At 41.0% G+C, this 17122-nt stretch overlaps 2 protein-coding genes across 2 annotated transcripts; both read left to right on the top strand.

Annotated features, from left to right (window-relative positions):
- Window positions 1–7891: 7891 nt before the first annotated feature.
- LOC121779556 (2-hydroxyacyl-CoA lyase-like) lies at window positions 7892–10826 on the top strand. The gene is made up of 2 exons (XM_042176901.1): window positions 7892–9468; window positions 10342–10826. Exons 1-2 carry the CDS (start codon window positions 8089–8091, stop codon window positions 10654–10656), a joined length of 1695 nt encoding a protein of 564 aa, XP_042032835.1. The 5' UTR covers window positions 7892–8088; the 3' UTR covers window positions 10657–10826.
- A 1228-nt stretch (window positions 10827–12054) lies between these two features.
- LOC121779560 (metal-nicotianamine transporter YSL3-like) lies at window positions 12055–15132 on the top strand. Its single transcript, XM_042176907.1, has 7 exons — window positions 12055–12122; window positions 12640–13003; window positions 13095–13267; window positions 13343–13440; window positions 13528–13662; window positions 13741–13930; window positions 14056–15132. The coding sequence occupies exons 2-7, from the start codon at window positions 12646–12648 to the stop codon at window positions 15085–15087; spliced, it is 1986 nt and encodes a 661-aa protein (XP_042032841.1). The 5' UTR covers window positions 12055–12122; window positions 12640–12645; the 3' UTR covers window positions 15088–15132.
- The last annotated feature ends 1990 nt before the right edge of the window (window positions 15133–17122 follow it).

Below are 17122 nucleotides of genomic sequence, written 5' to 3'. Positions count from 1 at the left end.
TGATACGAGCCTCCTTCGCCTAGTTAGATTTGTTCCTTCTTCATTTAATTAGTTTAGATTTATTAGGGTCTTGCATATCTTTACATATATTTGTTTCTTGTTCGATAAGTTAGGACTTAGTATTATAAATAGGGAGGAATGTGATCAATTCAAGGAATCAACGAAATACAATATTAATCTTTTGCCCAACGACGAGTTGAGAATTATCTTTTACTAAGATCTCGCGCTGCCCGACGGAGAGGAATTCCCGCGCACAGCCGGTTCTTGCTACCGCCGATCCTTCGTTAGGACGCCGGTGAAACGGGATACGACGTAGGGTCGTATCAACTGGTGCTTTCATTGAGAGCTCAGCATCCTCCGTCTGCGTTCATCCATATCCCCAAATAAATCACCACCATTTCTACCACAACCACGATTCAGTCCGTCGACATGTCATACGACTACGCCAGCTATTGCCATCGTAAATACAATTTCCCTCAACTCGTGCAGCCGTTTCACCCTTGCCATACCCGACAGCCCACTTGCTGGGACCCACCATGGACCCGTCGGACCACTGCATATCAACATTCTTCATCCTACGAGCTAGATATGTACTCGCCATCACCGCCCAAGCGCCGACCTACCTGTTGGGACCCACCGGCGCAACAGCAGGACCGCGGCTACCCGACCGTTGACCGGCCCCGACGCTCGGAGACGTGCTGGGACCGACCTCGCCCTCGGGAGGAGGTGAGAGCGCGAGTCCAGCCCGCCTCCCACCAGCCCCGCTACTCCACCGAAAAGCCAATGCGAGACCTGTACAGTCAGCCCGCACGTGTGACCAGTCAAACTCCGGAGCAGCCATGCCTGCCTCTAATACGGGTCTCCCAGGCGGAGAAGTCAGAACGGTCCAGGTTGGGTCTCTGCTGGCACTGTCCCGAGAAATGGGTGATGAGACATGTGTGTAAACAACGCATTCTCTGTTATGCGGATGATGGGGATGAGTTTGAGGAGAACATTCAAGATGAGAATTTAGCCGAAGAGAAAACTGATAATACTCCCACTATAGTATTCGGTGATGATGTTCCCAATGACATTACCGACGCTCCTCTTGATGTTCCAAACAACGAGTCCCCTAGAGAGTTCCTCAAGAACAAAGGGATTGTCAAGAACGACAATGAGCCACCGCAAGTGCTCGTTGGGGTATCTGATGAGAAGATTGGTGAAAATGAGGAGACAATGCTAGAAGATAAAGAGGAGGATGGTTCTATTGGTGAAGTGGAGAAGATAATCGCCTCACTCAATGTTGTTCAAGTGTCATCCCAAAATGTTGTTGGAAATTGTTTGGGCAAGAAAGGAGATGGTGCTTACACCGAATTGCCCGTAATTGCTTGTGTCAATGTGGATTTGAATGTCGGTGATGTTCCAAGTATGAATCATCGATCAACATCGCTCGACAAAGATGCAAGGTTGATCCCTCCGAGTAATGACATGCCATGCTTGGGCATTCTGGGAGGCGTGGACAAGCTTTTCGATTTGGCAAGGAATTTTTCCGCCAAAGTTGGGTCTCCTTTGTTGATTTTTTATGGAAGTGAAGAAGGGAGACGTTCAACTGTTCGGTGTGTGTTTGATCCAGGAGGAGTTGCCTCGCCGAAGCTTCTGCTTTCAACTCTCCTTTTTGCTTCGTGGTTCCCACCTTGAGGACAAGGTGGATTTTAACCGTGGGGGAGTTGATACGAACCTCTATTAGTTTAGATATTATAGGGATTTAGCATATCTTTTTCTATATCTTTGTTTTCTTGTTCATTAAGTCAGTAGCATTATAAATAGGATAGACTGTTATCTTTTTTATTCATTCAATCAATTAATGAAATATTTTCTCTCACAAATATAGCGTGTGTTTTCCAATCCTAATTTTGGATTCCCTCCGCCGATCCTAATTGGACTCCGGAGTATTCTATCAATTGCAGAGTTATCTGCCCGACGGGAGCGACTCCCGCGCACAGAAACTCTGCAATCGTCCGCCGAGCCTATTGGCCGCCGGAAATTTATCTCCACCGCCGAGCGAAACTCGCCGCCGGTGCTTGTTAAGGGAAACGTCCTTAACAACTAGTTGATACGAACCTCTATTAGTTTAGATATTATAGGGATTTAGCATATCTTTTTCTATATCTTTGTTTTCTTGTTCATTAAGTCAGTAGCATTATAAATAGGATAGACTGTTATCTTTTTTATTCATTCAATCAATTAATGAAATATTTTCTCTCACAAATATAGCGTGTGTTTTCCAATCCTAATTTTGGATTCCCTCCGCCGATCCTAATTGGACTCCGGAGTATTCTATCAATTGCAGAGTTATCTGCCCGACGGGAGCGACTCCCGCGCACAGAAACTCTGCAATCGTCCGCCGAGCCTATTGGCCGCCGGAAATTTATCTCCACCGCCGAGCGAAACTCGCCGCCGGTGCTTGTTAAGGGAAACGTCCTTAACAACTGGTGCTTTCATTCTATGTACTCAATGAGACGTTTTCACAACAACAGTAGAGCGGGTTGGGGCTCCTCGCGCTCTGATTCGTTCCAAACTGGTAGTCCGCGCCGTCAACAACCTGTTGAGCGGCGCAATTTTGGGAACCCTTCCCAAGCGCAGATGGATGACGGAGAGTTGGAGGGTCGTCATGTGGAGGAGATAAATCACGACGACTGGGTGAGTGGTAAGTTGGATCGCTTATTGGATCGTCTCGACAGATTTGATGCGTGGAGGGACGAGACCGATCGACGTTTCCAGTGTCTGGAGCCGCCAGTGGCGCGCGAGGCAGAACCGCCCTCGTGTTTCGAGGCCGGAGAGCATTGGGGGGATGATGGTTTTAGGCGTACACAATATGGTGCTAAGGGATATAATTATCGAAACCCTAATGGGGGAATTCGATACAGTCAGCAGGCAGCTCGGGGTCGGCGCGGAGGCAGGGGCCGTTCGGGGTCTTGCTGGGATCCACCGTTGAATCTGCGGAACCGTAAACGTACAGTGGGGTTTGATTACTCGCAGGAGAGGCAGTCGAAGTGTTGGGACCCTCCACAACGCGTCCAGACCAACACAGCCGGTTACGACCAGCCCATACGTGGGCACATGGAGGCACCTCGTTTCGATGGGACAAATGCATCAAATTGGATCTCGAGGGTCCAATCTTACTTCAATCAGTTGATGATCCCCGATGCCCAACGATTGCACTATGCGGTCATGTTATTTGATCAACCAGCGGCGAATTGGGTATTTAACTATTTGCCGAATAACGATTGCGTGACGTGGCAGGATTTCTTGGAGGATGTGCGTGATCGTTTTGATCGTCAAGGCCCTACACCATTTAGGAGGGAGAGACGACAGTTGGATAGACCGCTGTCCTCAGCGGCTACTATGGCTCTAGCACTGGAGCTGTCCGATACTACGTCAGAACGCACACCCCAGCCATCAGGAGTTGCGGTTCAATCCCAGGGAGGTTTGGGACGGGCGGCTGTTCAGCTTAGGCCACCGATGGTCCGGGTTTCGCAGGCAGAAAAGGCGGAACGGGCGCGGTTGGGTCTATGTTATTACTGCCCTGATATATGGGTCATGGGGCATGTATGCAAACAACGTTGGTTATGCTATGCTGAGGAGGATGATGATGTTCCCAACAACGCCGCTCACAATGGGGGCGCTAATCTTGATGTGGATGTTCCAATCGACGAGTCCCTAGAAGAGATCGTCAAGACCGACAATACGCCGCGGCAAGTGCTCGTCGGGGTATATGATGAGAAGATTGGTGAAGGATTTATGTCCGTAGATGATATGGAGACAAATAATGGGGAATTGGAAAACGAGTGTAGTCCTTTTGAGAATGATGGAGTCACCAACAAGTTGGAGTGTTTATGGGAGAATCAAGAGTTGATTGAGCCGTTGCAGATGGAGCTTAAGAAGGTGAAGGCCACAGGCTTGACTACCATTGTGGAGGAGTACGAGACGCCTACGGTCATCGGTGACTGGAAGCCGTGGAAGATAGACGAGAGCGAGGAAATGCAGCGTCGAGATTGCATTGCTGAGCTTCACAAGAGCTACAGAGAAATGATGCGTAAATTCGATATCCTCAACTACCAGAAGATGTATGCCGTGGGTTTTGTGCAGCAGAATGAGTTCCAGCAGTTTCAAGTTCTCCTTCAAAGGTTCATAGAAGACGAGGCCGTCCAGGGGGGGCGAGTGCAGACCTATGTCAAGGCTCGTTGTGTGTTTGATCCAGGAGGAGATGCCTCGCCGAAGCTTCTGTTTTCAACTTGTCGTCGCTTCGTGGTTCCCACCTTGAGGACAAGGTGGATTTTATCCGGGGGAGGGTTGATACGAGCCTCCTTCGCCTAGTTAGATTTGTTCCTTCTTCATTTAATTAGTTTAGATTTATTAGGGTCTTGCATATCTTTACATATATTTGTTTCTTGTTCGATAAGTTAGGACTTAGTATTATAAATAGGGAGGAATGTGATCAATTCAAGGAATCAACGAAATACAATATTAATCTTTTGCCCAACGACGAGTTGAGAATTATCTTTTACTAAGATCTCGCGCTGCCCGACGGAGAGGAATTCCCGCGCACAGCCGGTTCTTGCTACCGCCGATCCTTCGTTAGGACGCCGGTGAAACGGGATACGACGTAGGGTCGTATCATAAACCGACACCACTTTATAATGTTTCCATTTTATAAAAAATTAGACCTATCACCAAAATTTATTCTGATTATGGTAATGTAATTATCAATTTTTATGACTTATTAGAGGACTAACTACTAAGGGAGCAAGTATAATGAGTATTTAGATCCATTATTATAGTCTTCAAAACTAGTTAAGCTAAAATTTAGGCCATCCACAATACTGTGGCACCGCGGACGACGGACGATGCGTCGTCCGCGCCCGACGCTTAGTCCGCGGACGATAGGGCATCGTCCGCCCACTGTGGGCGACGCGGACGATGCAACGCGTTTTAGTTTTTTTTTTTTATTCGAAAATTTTGTTATATATATACCCCAGCTTCACTTTTCATTTGTAACGTTTCAATTAACTTTTAAACTCTCAAATTACGCTATATATAAAAATAGTCATTTTTTTATTTATAACTCGTGTAACTTTTTTTTAAATCAATGAATTTTTTGCCGTTCTTTTAGTTAATCGTTGTGTTTTTTAATAAGTTTGCATTTATATTTGAAAACATTTAAATTAAATAACAAAACAATAGTAAAATGCTTAGGGAGGGGCGACTCACTGCAGGTGGAATGGCAGGAGGATAAAATACTGACGTGACGGTGCATAGGGAGGGCTTTAGGGCGCGCCTTAGGGCGCCCCATTGTGGATGGCCTTAGGGGTCATTCGACTACTATGCTTATTGTGGTTAAAGGTCGGTCATTTTTCCTTAAAAGTTTGGTTCGTAACACTCTATCTTGATCCATATTCACAATATCGAGATTATTATCAATATAGCTAATTTAATTTTAAATTAATCTAATTTCAATTTATATTTTCAATATTGTTTTATTTAACAAACTGATTTTAAGTTAATCTAATTTCCATTTATATTTTCATTATTATTTTATTTAGCAAACTGATCACTTTTCTTCGCAAATACAAGAAATTTAAATTTATCGAATATGTAGAGACGGTGGATTATTTAAAAAAAATCGAATATAAAAAAATCTCTTAACCATGTGCGATATGCAACAATCATGGTTATCTACCACTATACATGACAAAGTTCATTCAGCTTCAATTAAGTAATTAAAATTATTATAAAATGTTTTTATTAATTTATCAAAAATAAATATCTTAACCATGTGCGATAAAACACGAAGTCAAATGTTCATATATTAGATACTCTATTATATCTTTCAGTAAGGCCCAATAAACAGTCAATTGGTAGCATGTTCTCTTATAAAATTAGGGGACCCCTAATAAATAAAATAAAATATATTTTATTTAATTAATGCTAATACGTGACCAAACTTTGAGGTTAAATCGAGTCGACAGATTTTGAATTTAAAACTTTCAATGAAACCACAAATTAGGCCAAATTAGTGTCCTATTATTCTGAGTCACAAAAACTAGTTTAGTCCAATTTTTGCAAGCTCAAACTCGACTCATAGTATATTAAATCAAAATTAAATAACATTATAACATCGAACTATAAATATAAAGTAAATACTCTTAAATAGAAACTCAGATATAAAGCTTTATTATTCAAAGCTCAAAGCACACACGATTAAGCATGACAAGATTGATCGAACCTTGGGAGGTACAACGGGTTGTTTAGGTTGTAATACCTTAATGCTACCGTAGATTGATCTCATGTTACTTGAAGTATCGACGATCCTCTTCATCAACGAGTACAAGGTTTAAGTAGTACTCCACTTTACGCTAAATTTATTTGAAAATGTGTTATAGACACAGGTGTTTCGCTTGAGCTGTTGCTTTGATAGGGAAATTTTGTTTTTATCAAAGGTTGTTTATGTTATGGAGTTATAGATTCAAGAATTTTTATGCTCTCCTAATGTTTAATAACTGAACTATCAAAGAGCTTAAATCGGATACTTTATCAGAAATCTATGAAATCTGGGTTTTGGATATCCTTAGGTGGTGTTCGGTTTGCAAGATAAAATAATACCAAGATACAATCTAGGATTGAGTTGTGAGATTATTTTAGTCATAGGGGGTTAGCTATGACTAATTATCCCATGATTATCCATCTAGGATTGAGTTGTGAGGTTGAATCTCATGAACCGAACACACTACAAATTTAATCTCGGATACAATCTTACAAACCGAACACCCCCTTAGTGTTTAAATTAATCTGGGCCGAGAATTCCTCCAATATGTGGGTCGAACCTTTTCAATTACGATGGGCTAAGAATTAAATTATATTAGGCCGTGTTTTCTAGCTTGGGCTGTTTTATTTTAAATATGCTTTAGGATCCTTTTGATTAAATAGTTTGATTAAAGTTTTAAATACTAATACTCAACTAATTAAGTTCTTTATTTATTTAGTCCTAAAATAATTAAATTTCTGGATTCAATTAGTTAGTCCCAAACAATTAAGGCGTGAAAGAATGCCATAAATCCCTTAAGTAAGGCTTAATATTGATATGCATATCCTAATAAGAATACCATAAAAATCCGCTACAAGAATAAATTATATATTTCCTATACCAAAATCTTGGTATAAATAAGATTTATATTCTATTAATTTTTTTTATCATTTTCTTTTAAAAAATAAAATAATAATTTTTTAAATTCGACCCGATAAAAAATTGGACATAATGGAATAATGATTTGATAATTTTGATTCATGGACTTGAATTATGTAATTTACACTTTTTATTAGTACATTATTTTTTAAGGGATATTAGTCCATTTTAAGTCAGCATTTTCTCATACCCCATTCTACTAAGGGATATTGACATCTAATATTATGAAATTTTTAAAAAAATGAGTTTTTCCCATAAACTTTAAAATTGATAAATAATATCACGAACTTTACCCATACTTTGTTTTTTTTTCCACGAATGAAAAAATTCTCACAAATAATATTATGATACGGATTTTTTTCCGTAATTTATCGACAACAATTTTGAGAGCTTTAAGTTTTTAAATCTTTGAAGATAGTTTTTCTTGAATCAGACCCTCCAAAATTGTTCTTCAATCTATTAAAATAAACATGAATTTTTTCATTCGTAGAAAAAATAAACTCGGGATAAGGTCGTGATATTATTTGTCAATTTTAAAATTCGTGGGAAAAACTTAACTTTTTAAAAGTGTGGTGATATTAGATGCCAATATGCCTTGTACTAAAGATATTTTAGACAAATGAAATTAACATTGAATTCGAAAATCTTCTCCAAATTCTTCAAAATATTTGATGAAATCAGTCGCGGGAAGTGGTAGAGATCAACGTACCAAAATATCATCCAAAAACGTGACCAATTTTTCATTTGCCATGATGTGCAAGAATCAAAATTGAATCTTGCTGTATATACAATTATTTTTAAATTCGTAGTAGTATTTCACTTCATCCCAAATTCTCACTCTAAAGGCGGAAGCTGACATCAAAAAGATGATCGACGGCAACGCGCTGGTGTCGATGTGCCTGTCACGCGCCGGCATCGACAGGATGTTCGGAGTCGTCGGAATCCCCGTCACCTCCCTCGCCAACCGCGCCGTCGCCCTCGGCGTCCGCTTCATCGCCTTCCACAACGAGCAGTCCGCGGGCTACGCCGCCTCCGCCTACGGCTACCTCACCGGCCGCCCCGGCGTCCTCCTCACCGTCTCCGGCCCCGGTTGCGTCCACGGCCTCGCCGGCCTCTCCAACGCCTCCGCCAACGCCTGGCCGATGATCCTCATCTCCGGCTCCTCCGATCAGAGCCTCGCCGGCCGCGGCGATTTCCAGGAGCTCGATCAAATCGCCGCCGTTAAACCATTCGCCAAATTCTCCGCTAAGGCCACCGATATCACCGAAATCCCCAAATCCGTCTTCAGCGCCGTCGATTGGGCCGTCTCCGGCCGCCCCGGGGGCACGTATCTGGACCTCCCCACCGATGTGCTTCATCAGAGTGTTGATGAGTCCGAGGCGGAGCGATTGATCGCAGAAGCCCTAAATTCTCGAGATAAATCTCTAATCGAAAACCCTAGATTCGACAATTCGAAAATTGAGAAGGCGGTGGAGCTGCTTAGGTCAGCGCAGAGGCCTTTGATCGTGTTTGGAAAGGGGGCGGCTTACGCGAAATCCGAAATTGAGCTGACGAAGGTGGTGGAGAGCACCGGAATTCCATTTCTACCGACTCCGATGGGGAAGGGGCTGATTTCCGATAAGCACGAGCTGGCGGCCACGGCCGCCAGATCACTCGCGATCGGGAAATGCGACGTGGCGTTGGTCGTTGGCGCGCGTCTCAACTGGCTGCTGCACTTCGGCCAGCCGCCTAAATGGTCGAAAGACGTGAAATTCATCATCGTCGACGTGTGTGAGGAGGAGATTGAGCTGAGGAAGCCGTTTTTAGGGATTTTGGGAGATGCTAAAGAAGTTTTGGGATTGATTCATAAGCAAATCAAGGATGATCCCTTCTGTTTGGGGAAGAATCATCCATGGATTGAGGCTGTGAGGAGCAAGGCTAACGACAATGTGGCGAAGATGGAGGTGCAGTTGTCGAAGGTTGTGGTGCCATTCAATTTCTTGACGCCGATGAAGATCATCAGGGATGCGATTTTGGGGGTGGGGAGTCCCGCGCCTGTGGTGGTCTCGGAAGGGGCTAATACTATGGATGTAGGGCGATCCGTGCTCGTGCAGACAGAGCCGAGGACGAGGTTGGATGCTGGGACGTGGGGGACTATGGGCGTCGGCCTTGGGTATTGCATTGCTGCTGCTGTGGCTTCGCCTGATCGCTTAGTGGTGGCTGTTGAAGGGGACTCTGGATTCGGATTCAGTGCTATGGAAGTTGAGGTACATTTTATTTTCATTTCAATTAGTGTTTAATTCAGCTTCAAATTTCTTGATGTGATTTGAGGTAATGTGTAGATGTGACTTATGTTTGAGAATTGAAGAACATATATATTTAGTGAACTAGTTGGGTGCATTTTACTCTTCATATGCTTAACTTGTTATAGTCTTGAATTGCTTATAGCTTTTGTTGCCTTTGTTGAATTGCAAATTCAGCATGATCTTAATCTTCTTTGAGTTTAGACTGAACTGAATGCATAAATTTGTGAAACATATTGCTCCTATGTTTATGATTCTATGTTGCGAATTGGGGTGTCGATGGATATTAGTCGCGTATATCGTGTATGCCATGTTCTCTAAGTCTCGTTCTTGCCACCAATTTCCTAGTAATTTCTTCAAGTTTGAATCTTAGAAACAATTAGCAAGATGCTTTTTCTTTCGTTCCTTCTTTGATGTTTCTGCAATTACACGAAGGACGAGAATCGTGCAATATGAAGTGATTTTAAGTTGTTCATAACTGCTCATTGCACTCTAGCAGAGGAAAACTGTTAACACATAAGATCCGGGCGTGTACGAGAATTGAATTTGCTAGCTAGATGTAGTATAGCTCAAACGATCAAATCTTTTCATCAGGATTCTAGCCATGAAATTTGACATAAGGATGCTTTTAGCTCCCACGGAGAAATTTCCAGACACATTTACATACACTTCTCGAATTTATGTGACTGTTTATGTTTTGTGGAAACGTGAAAGTTGTCCGTTGTGTGTGATAGCATGGCTATTCGCCTATCCGGTTATCATTTTGGCTCCAATAGTCTGAACCTGCAATTTTTCTCGAGTACTAATGCAGTGTACGATTTTATTTGGCCTTGACAGACACTTGTTAGATATCAACTGCCCGTGGTGGTAATCGTCTTCAACAATGGTGGAGTTTATGGCGGTGACCGGAGAAACCCAGAGGAGATAACAGGGCCTTTCAAGGATGATCCTGCTCCAACGTCTTTTGTTCCTGGTGCAGCATACCACATCCTCATCGAAGCATTCGGGGGAAAGGGCTATCTCGCTGGAACTCCCGATGAGCTGAAATCTGCGCTTGCTGAATCCTTCTCAGCAAGGAAGCCAGCTGTCATAAACGTCACGATTGATCCGTATGCCGGCGCGGAGAGTGGGAGGATGCAGCACATGAACTGAGGTTGATCAGTTGATTCCACTTATCAAGAAGGTCTTCTAGTTTTAGTTTTGAAATATAAGTTTGAATAAGAGAGAATTGGTTTCATTGGAAAGAAATTGTATACTAGAATACTACTTTATCTCTACTTGTAATTTTTGTAAGTTCTTTAGTAGTAAATTATTTTGTGTTACAAAATACCTAACGCAATCTATTTAGATTATGACAGCGGTTTGGCACGTTGTCTGGTATATGGATACTTGTAATAATCGAGAAATAAGAAAAGAAAAGTAAAGAAAATATCTACTGAAATCAATAAATTTGGCCAAACCCACAACCAAAACCAACATTATGATGTGGGCAAAATAATCTCATTGGAATTTCAAATTCCTAAATTTTGTGAGAATAAAATCATCTTGTTCCTCATCTATACTAGTAAGATTTTTTTTGTAAAACTTATACATGCAAATAAATGATCATTTTTTTTTCTATTTATATTGATTTCTTTCGGTTCTTGATTGTGTTGATTACGATGATAAGAAACTAGACCTTAATTGCAAAATCATTTTCTTATGTTAATCGACATTTGTTGCTATGTTAAATACATCTTCGAAGAATGCCTTGTGCACATTTGGCTTGGTTTTGTGTCATGCTTTGCTCATTTGTTTGTTTAACACTGATTTGGTTTTGGTTCCATATATTTTGCTCTTTCTTGAACAATGATTTGGTTTTGATTGACATGTCTTCCTTTTCCTTTGAACATTTGGTTCATGTGTTATGAACAGGATCGAAATGGAATTCGACTCAAGTAGTGGGACGATTTTAATTATTTCGGCATCACAATCACATCATTGTATTGTGCTGTTAATCTCAAAAAGGTTTGAAGTTTTCTTTTATCAAATTTCAGTCAGGATTTATTTGTGTTATTTATCTACCTAAAATTTTAAATAAATAATGATTTCATGACCCATTTCAATCTCAAATAAATGAAAATTTTTAGTCAATTTCCAAAGTATTGCTCTCATATCGACCGTAGCCATAAAAATTGGATTATAATTTCAATTAATTCAAACTTCAACAATAAATTCATGACGACATTAATGAATGAAGGACATTTATAATCTATAATTAAATTAAATTTCTTCATTCACGTGGCATTTCCACGTCAACAACAGGCACATTTAGCTCGTGCTTACAAGGGGTAAGAAAACGTTTTGCACGCTCCATATATATAACCGACAATTTCGCACTGAAATCAATATGTATTTGAACAGAAATCGTTATGCATGTTCTCATAACCAATTTTTTCACTATTTGGAGCCTCAAAAACTCTTAGAATACCATCATTTTTTATGTCATTATTACAACATAATCCTTAAATATCGAATCCATCAAACTCAATTCTCTTTATTTAGAGCTAAGTCTATCTAATATACTATTTCTACTGAATTTGTACTACATTTGTACTACTTGAAAGCTTCAAATTCAGGTTGGTTTCTGGCAATTTGTACAATTTTTACATGAAAATGATCAATTTTGTATTTATAACATTGAATTCTTGATTATAGTAGAAGAAAAAAAGCAGTCTTTTTCTTGCAAAACCAATTTTTACATGCAAATGATCATTTTTGTATATATTCATTTTGAATTCTTGAGTTCTTGATTATTATTATTATAGAAGAAAAAAAAGCAGTCTTTTTCTTGCAAAACCAATTTTACATGCAAATGATCATTTTTTAAAATTTATTCATGTTGAATTTTTGAGTTCTTGATTATGATAGAAGGAAAAAAAACCAGTCATTTTCTTGCAGAACCTATTAATGATCATTATTGCATTTATTCATGTTGAATTCTTGAGTTCTTGATTATGATAAAAGTAAAAAACCAGTCTTTTTCTTGCAAAACCAGTTTTTTTCTATATATCTTTCATTCAATGTTGATTGCCATTTGTTGTTAAACAAAAACTCAACTTATTTCGGTTTATGATTGTGATTTTGGTTGAAAAGTGAAAAATGGAGAATGGTGAAAAAGGTGAAAACACAGAGATTGAGACTCTGAGTTTGGATGAGAATGATGAGCTGCCGGATGACATGAAGAGGATTCCGCCGTGGAAAAAACAGATCACTATTCGAGGAATGATTGCTGGTTTATTCATCGGAACAATTTACAGTGTCGTGTTGATGAAACTCAATCTCTCAATCGGGATAGTGCCAAACCTCAACGTCTCAGCTGCTCTGCTTGCGTTCGTCTTCATCCGAACGTGGACTAAACTTCTCGAGAAATCCAATTTCACTACAACACCGTTCACTAGGCAGGAGAACACGGTGATCCAGACGTGTGCAGTCGCTTGCTATGGCCTCTCTTACGGAGGTTTGCAGCATCTTGGAACAATGCCTTTTTTTTTTCTTTTGAACATTTGATTTTGTGTTTAATTCATATACTATGCTTTTTTTGGCATTAGGTGGCTGTGCATCCTTCCTGTTGTCATTAAGTAGGAAGATATACGAGCAAGCGGGAGTCGACACAGAGGGGAATTCGCCTACGAATTTGAAAGAACCCGAGCTTGATTGGATGATGGGATTCTTGTTTGTGGTTAGCTTTGTTGGGCTATTAGCATTGGTTCCTCTGAGAAAGGTATGCTGATTTTATTAACATTGGAAGAAAAAATAATGATCCTCTAAATATTTTGGCATTTTGATGTTGTGACAGATGATGATCATAGACTACAAATTGCCCTACCCCAGTGGAACTGCAACTGCTCTTCTCATCAATGGATTCCACACTCCCAAAGGAGACAAGATGGCCAAGTAGGCCTTCTCTCCTCTTTTCTTGCCATAGACTACGACCCGTGTGTGTGTGTGCGTTTTAGATAAATGGCTTTCGATTTCACTCAGGAAACAGGTTCGTGGCTTCGTGAAGTTCTCCTCGTTCAGTTTCGTGTGGAGTTTCTTCCAGTGGTTCTACTCGGGTGGCGAGCACTGCGGATTTGCCAACTTCCCGACGTTCGGGTTGAGAGCGTGGAAGCAAACGTACGGTACAAACTACACCTTTTTCGGTCTCATGAGTTTATGTTTGGAAGCTAGTTTGAAATGTTGAGATTTCGACAGATTTTTCTTCGACTTCAGCATGACCTATGTTGGGGCCGGAATGATCTGTTCGTACCTAGTGAACGTGTCATTGCTTCTCGGAGCTGTCCTATCGTGGGGCATAATGTGGCCGTTGATAGGCCGGCGCAAGGGGGATTGGTTCCCCAAAGACATCAAAGAAAGTAGCATGAAGAGTCTCAATGGTTACAAAGTATGCATCTATGTACTAACTTGTTATTTTTCCGTTTGCTAAGGTAGATAACTCTTTTATAGTTTTATTTATGAGTTATCTGACCTAAGACGGCCTAAAATGTGTGTTCTTATCGTATTTCACAGGTTTTCATTTCAATCTCTCTAATTCTTGGTGATGGCCTCTACAACTTCGTTAAGACGCTGTTCTTCACGTTCCGTAGCATGCGGACCGTGATGACAGAGTCGGACAACAAGGACCAATCCGCGGCCGATGTTCGGAGAAACGAGGTATTCAAGAGGGAGAGCATTCCGCACTGGGTGTCCTGTTCCGGCTACATTTTTTTCTCGGTCATCTCGGTCATAATAATCCCAATCATGTTCCCTCAGCTCAAGTGGTACCACATAGCCGTCGTGTACGTCTTCGCGCCGTCTCTGAGCTTCTGCAACGCCTACGGGACCGGCCTAACGGACATGAACATGTCGTTTAATTACGGCAAGGTCGCCCTGTTTGTCCTCGCGGCTCTTGGCGGGGAGGAGAATGGCGTCGTTGCCGGGCTGATCGGGTGCGGTTTAGTGAAGTCGATGGTCTCCATATCGTCGGACCTAATGCAAGACATGAAAACCGGGCATTTAACGCTAACCTCCCCGCGCGCGATGCTCCTTAGCCAGGCGGTCGGGACGGCCATCGGGTGCGTTGTCGCGCCACTCACGTTCTTCCTCTTCTACAAGGCGTTCGATGTCGGGAGCCCTGATAGCACCTACAAGGCGCCCTACGCGCTCATATATCGAAACATGGCGATTCTTGGCGTGGAGGGCTTCTCCTCTTTGCCTCGCCATTGCCTGCGGCTATGCTACGGGTTTTTTGGGTTCGCCGTGTTGGCGAACCTGGTGAGGGACGCGGCACCTGCGCGGCTCGGGAGATTCGTGCCTCTCCCGATGGCCATGGCGGTGCCGTTCCTGGTCGGGGCATCATTCGCCATCGACATGTGTATAGGGAGCTTGGGGGTGTATGTTTGGAATAGAATAGATAGGAAGGAGGCTGGATTGATGGTTCCTGCAGTTGCATCAGGTTTGATTTGTGGTGATGGGTTGTGGATTTTGCCTTCTTGTATTCTTGCTTTGGCAAAGATTAATCCACCAATTTGTATGAGTTTCTTTCCTGGGACAACATCATGACTTTTTTAGGATTGTTAGGTGATAGTTTTGTAGTTCCAAAATGAGAGTGAGTGTAATAAAAAGAAAATTTTAGAATATGAAATTCTTTTTAGTTATCTGCTTTTGTTTCCCTCAAAGCGATATATTTTCAATTTGAGTTATTCGGCTCAAAGTGACGTATTTCTAAAAGTAGAAATATCATTCTCTTACTTTAAGTCACTCTACAGTCTACACTATCATTAAACAACACTGCATAAAATCGCATGTAAAAAAAAGTGTTGAACTTTGAATGAGACGGTAAGTGAAGCCAAAAAAGTGTTTTACTTTGAATGAGACGGAGTGGATAAGATTAATTTAACATACATATTCCAAGATGCAACGTGGAAAATTGATAATTGATACTATTAAGAAACCACACTATCAATGGTGAGATACCCACAACCATGAACCATGTGCAAGCAACAATTCAAAGAGACAGAGAATCTTTCAATTTCAAAAATCGGGCTACTGTTAAGTGCTTCTATTTTGCTCATAAAAAAATATCCTAATAACACACGAGTATTGTATAGTACATAAGAAATTTGAATATAATTTAAACAAATTATTATGACTATGCATTGGTTTTATTTACACACTCTCACTAGGTGGAGTATACCTCAGTCTAAAATCCATCGACGGATGATGGATGATGGGCGATTCACTCGGTGTAGCATCTCATAGACCCGAACACCCAACAAGAACACGACACCATGAAACATCGTGTCCTTTCGCTCGTGGCATCAACTCACCAATGATGCCTCTCAAGTGTAGCACTGAGAATCTCAGATTCATGCATATCCATAAATGTCTTTTTCAACCTAATATTCTTATACATGTTGGAAAGGAGACAAAGACCGGCTAAGATGTGATTGGAAAAGGCAAATTAGAAGATATCAAAACAGAAAAGCATCTTATTTCATACCTAAGAATAGCAACCACAAATAAATGCTATGTACAACATTTTATCTGTTGCATTAGCTCTTATTTCTCCCCATGAATAAGCTTTACTTCAACTGATTTCTAAATTTGAAGCAAGGAGCCACGAATACATACGATAGAACCCGATTCTTGACAGAAAAAACACAGTTCACCCATCTGATTTCAATTATAATCCAAAAATCCAGAAGAGGGGGGACAAATTCTATGATACAGAAAATTTGGAGATACCTTTGAGATCGAGGGTGATGATCTGAACCTTATAGTTCAGACTCGTGCCGTAGTTGGCAGTTGGCACGAACTTGTGCTCTGCTAGGAAAATGATGAACATGTATAGCAGGACTAGGATAAGACGAGATAGTAATGTGCGTTTCTTTATCCGATCAATGATAACACTGAAACATAAGCTAACTGAACGGAAATGAGATGCCTTCACTCATCATCAAATACCATAGCCAGTCGTGTTATTTACTTTCTCCTTAATGAGAAGCATCGGCCTTCTTTGATAGGTGGAGATATATGCTACAGATGATCAATACAATACCATTTATAATATGAAACCAAATCATCTCCAAAACTAATGAGGAGTCAGTTAGCGATCTTATTCTATAGAAACCACAGCAAACTTCTTATACCGCGCCTCATCAAGGAAACAAAAAAACCAAAAAAGTCAAAATTTAATTTACTAATCTCAAATAACCATGCTTCTCAAAGAGAGGTGGAGAGCTTACCAGCAGAATCTAAGCTCTTCTTGCAACGACAAACGCACCATGAAACATCTCCACAGCCATAGATCTAACTTCGTACGCATCCATCAGGTTGCTTTCAAGAATTTAGCGCCGGCGTTTCCCATCACAAACATGACAAATATCCATGGATAAAACACATTCAAGAGCATTCAAAAACTGCTCAAACCGTCAATACTACTCCAGTATTTAACTATACAAGAGATTTTTCTAATATGAATGATGAATTTGAAGGCTAAGTGGTTAAACATCAAACTAATGGTTAAAGGATCCTCCTCCTACAAAATCACAATCTATCTAAACAATAAATCAGTACAATTACAGAGATAAACAAA

This window comes from Salvia splendens, chromosome 19, assembly GCF_004379255.2.
Source record: "Salvia splendens isolate huo1 chromosome 19, SspV2, whole genome shotgun sequence".
Lineage (NCBI taxonomy): Eukaryota > Viridiplantae > Streptophyta > Magnoliopsida > Lamiales > Lamiaceae > Salvia > Salvia splendens.
This window is presented reverse-complemented; position numbering and strand designations above follow the sequence as displayed.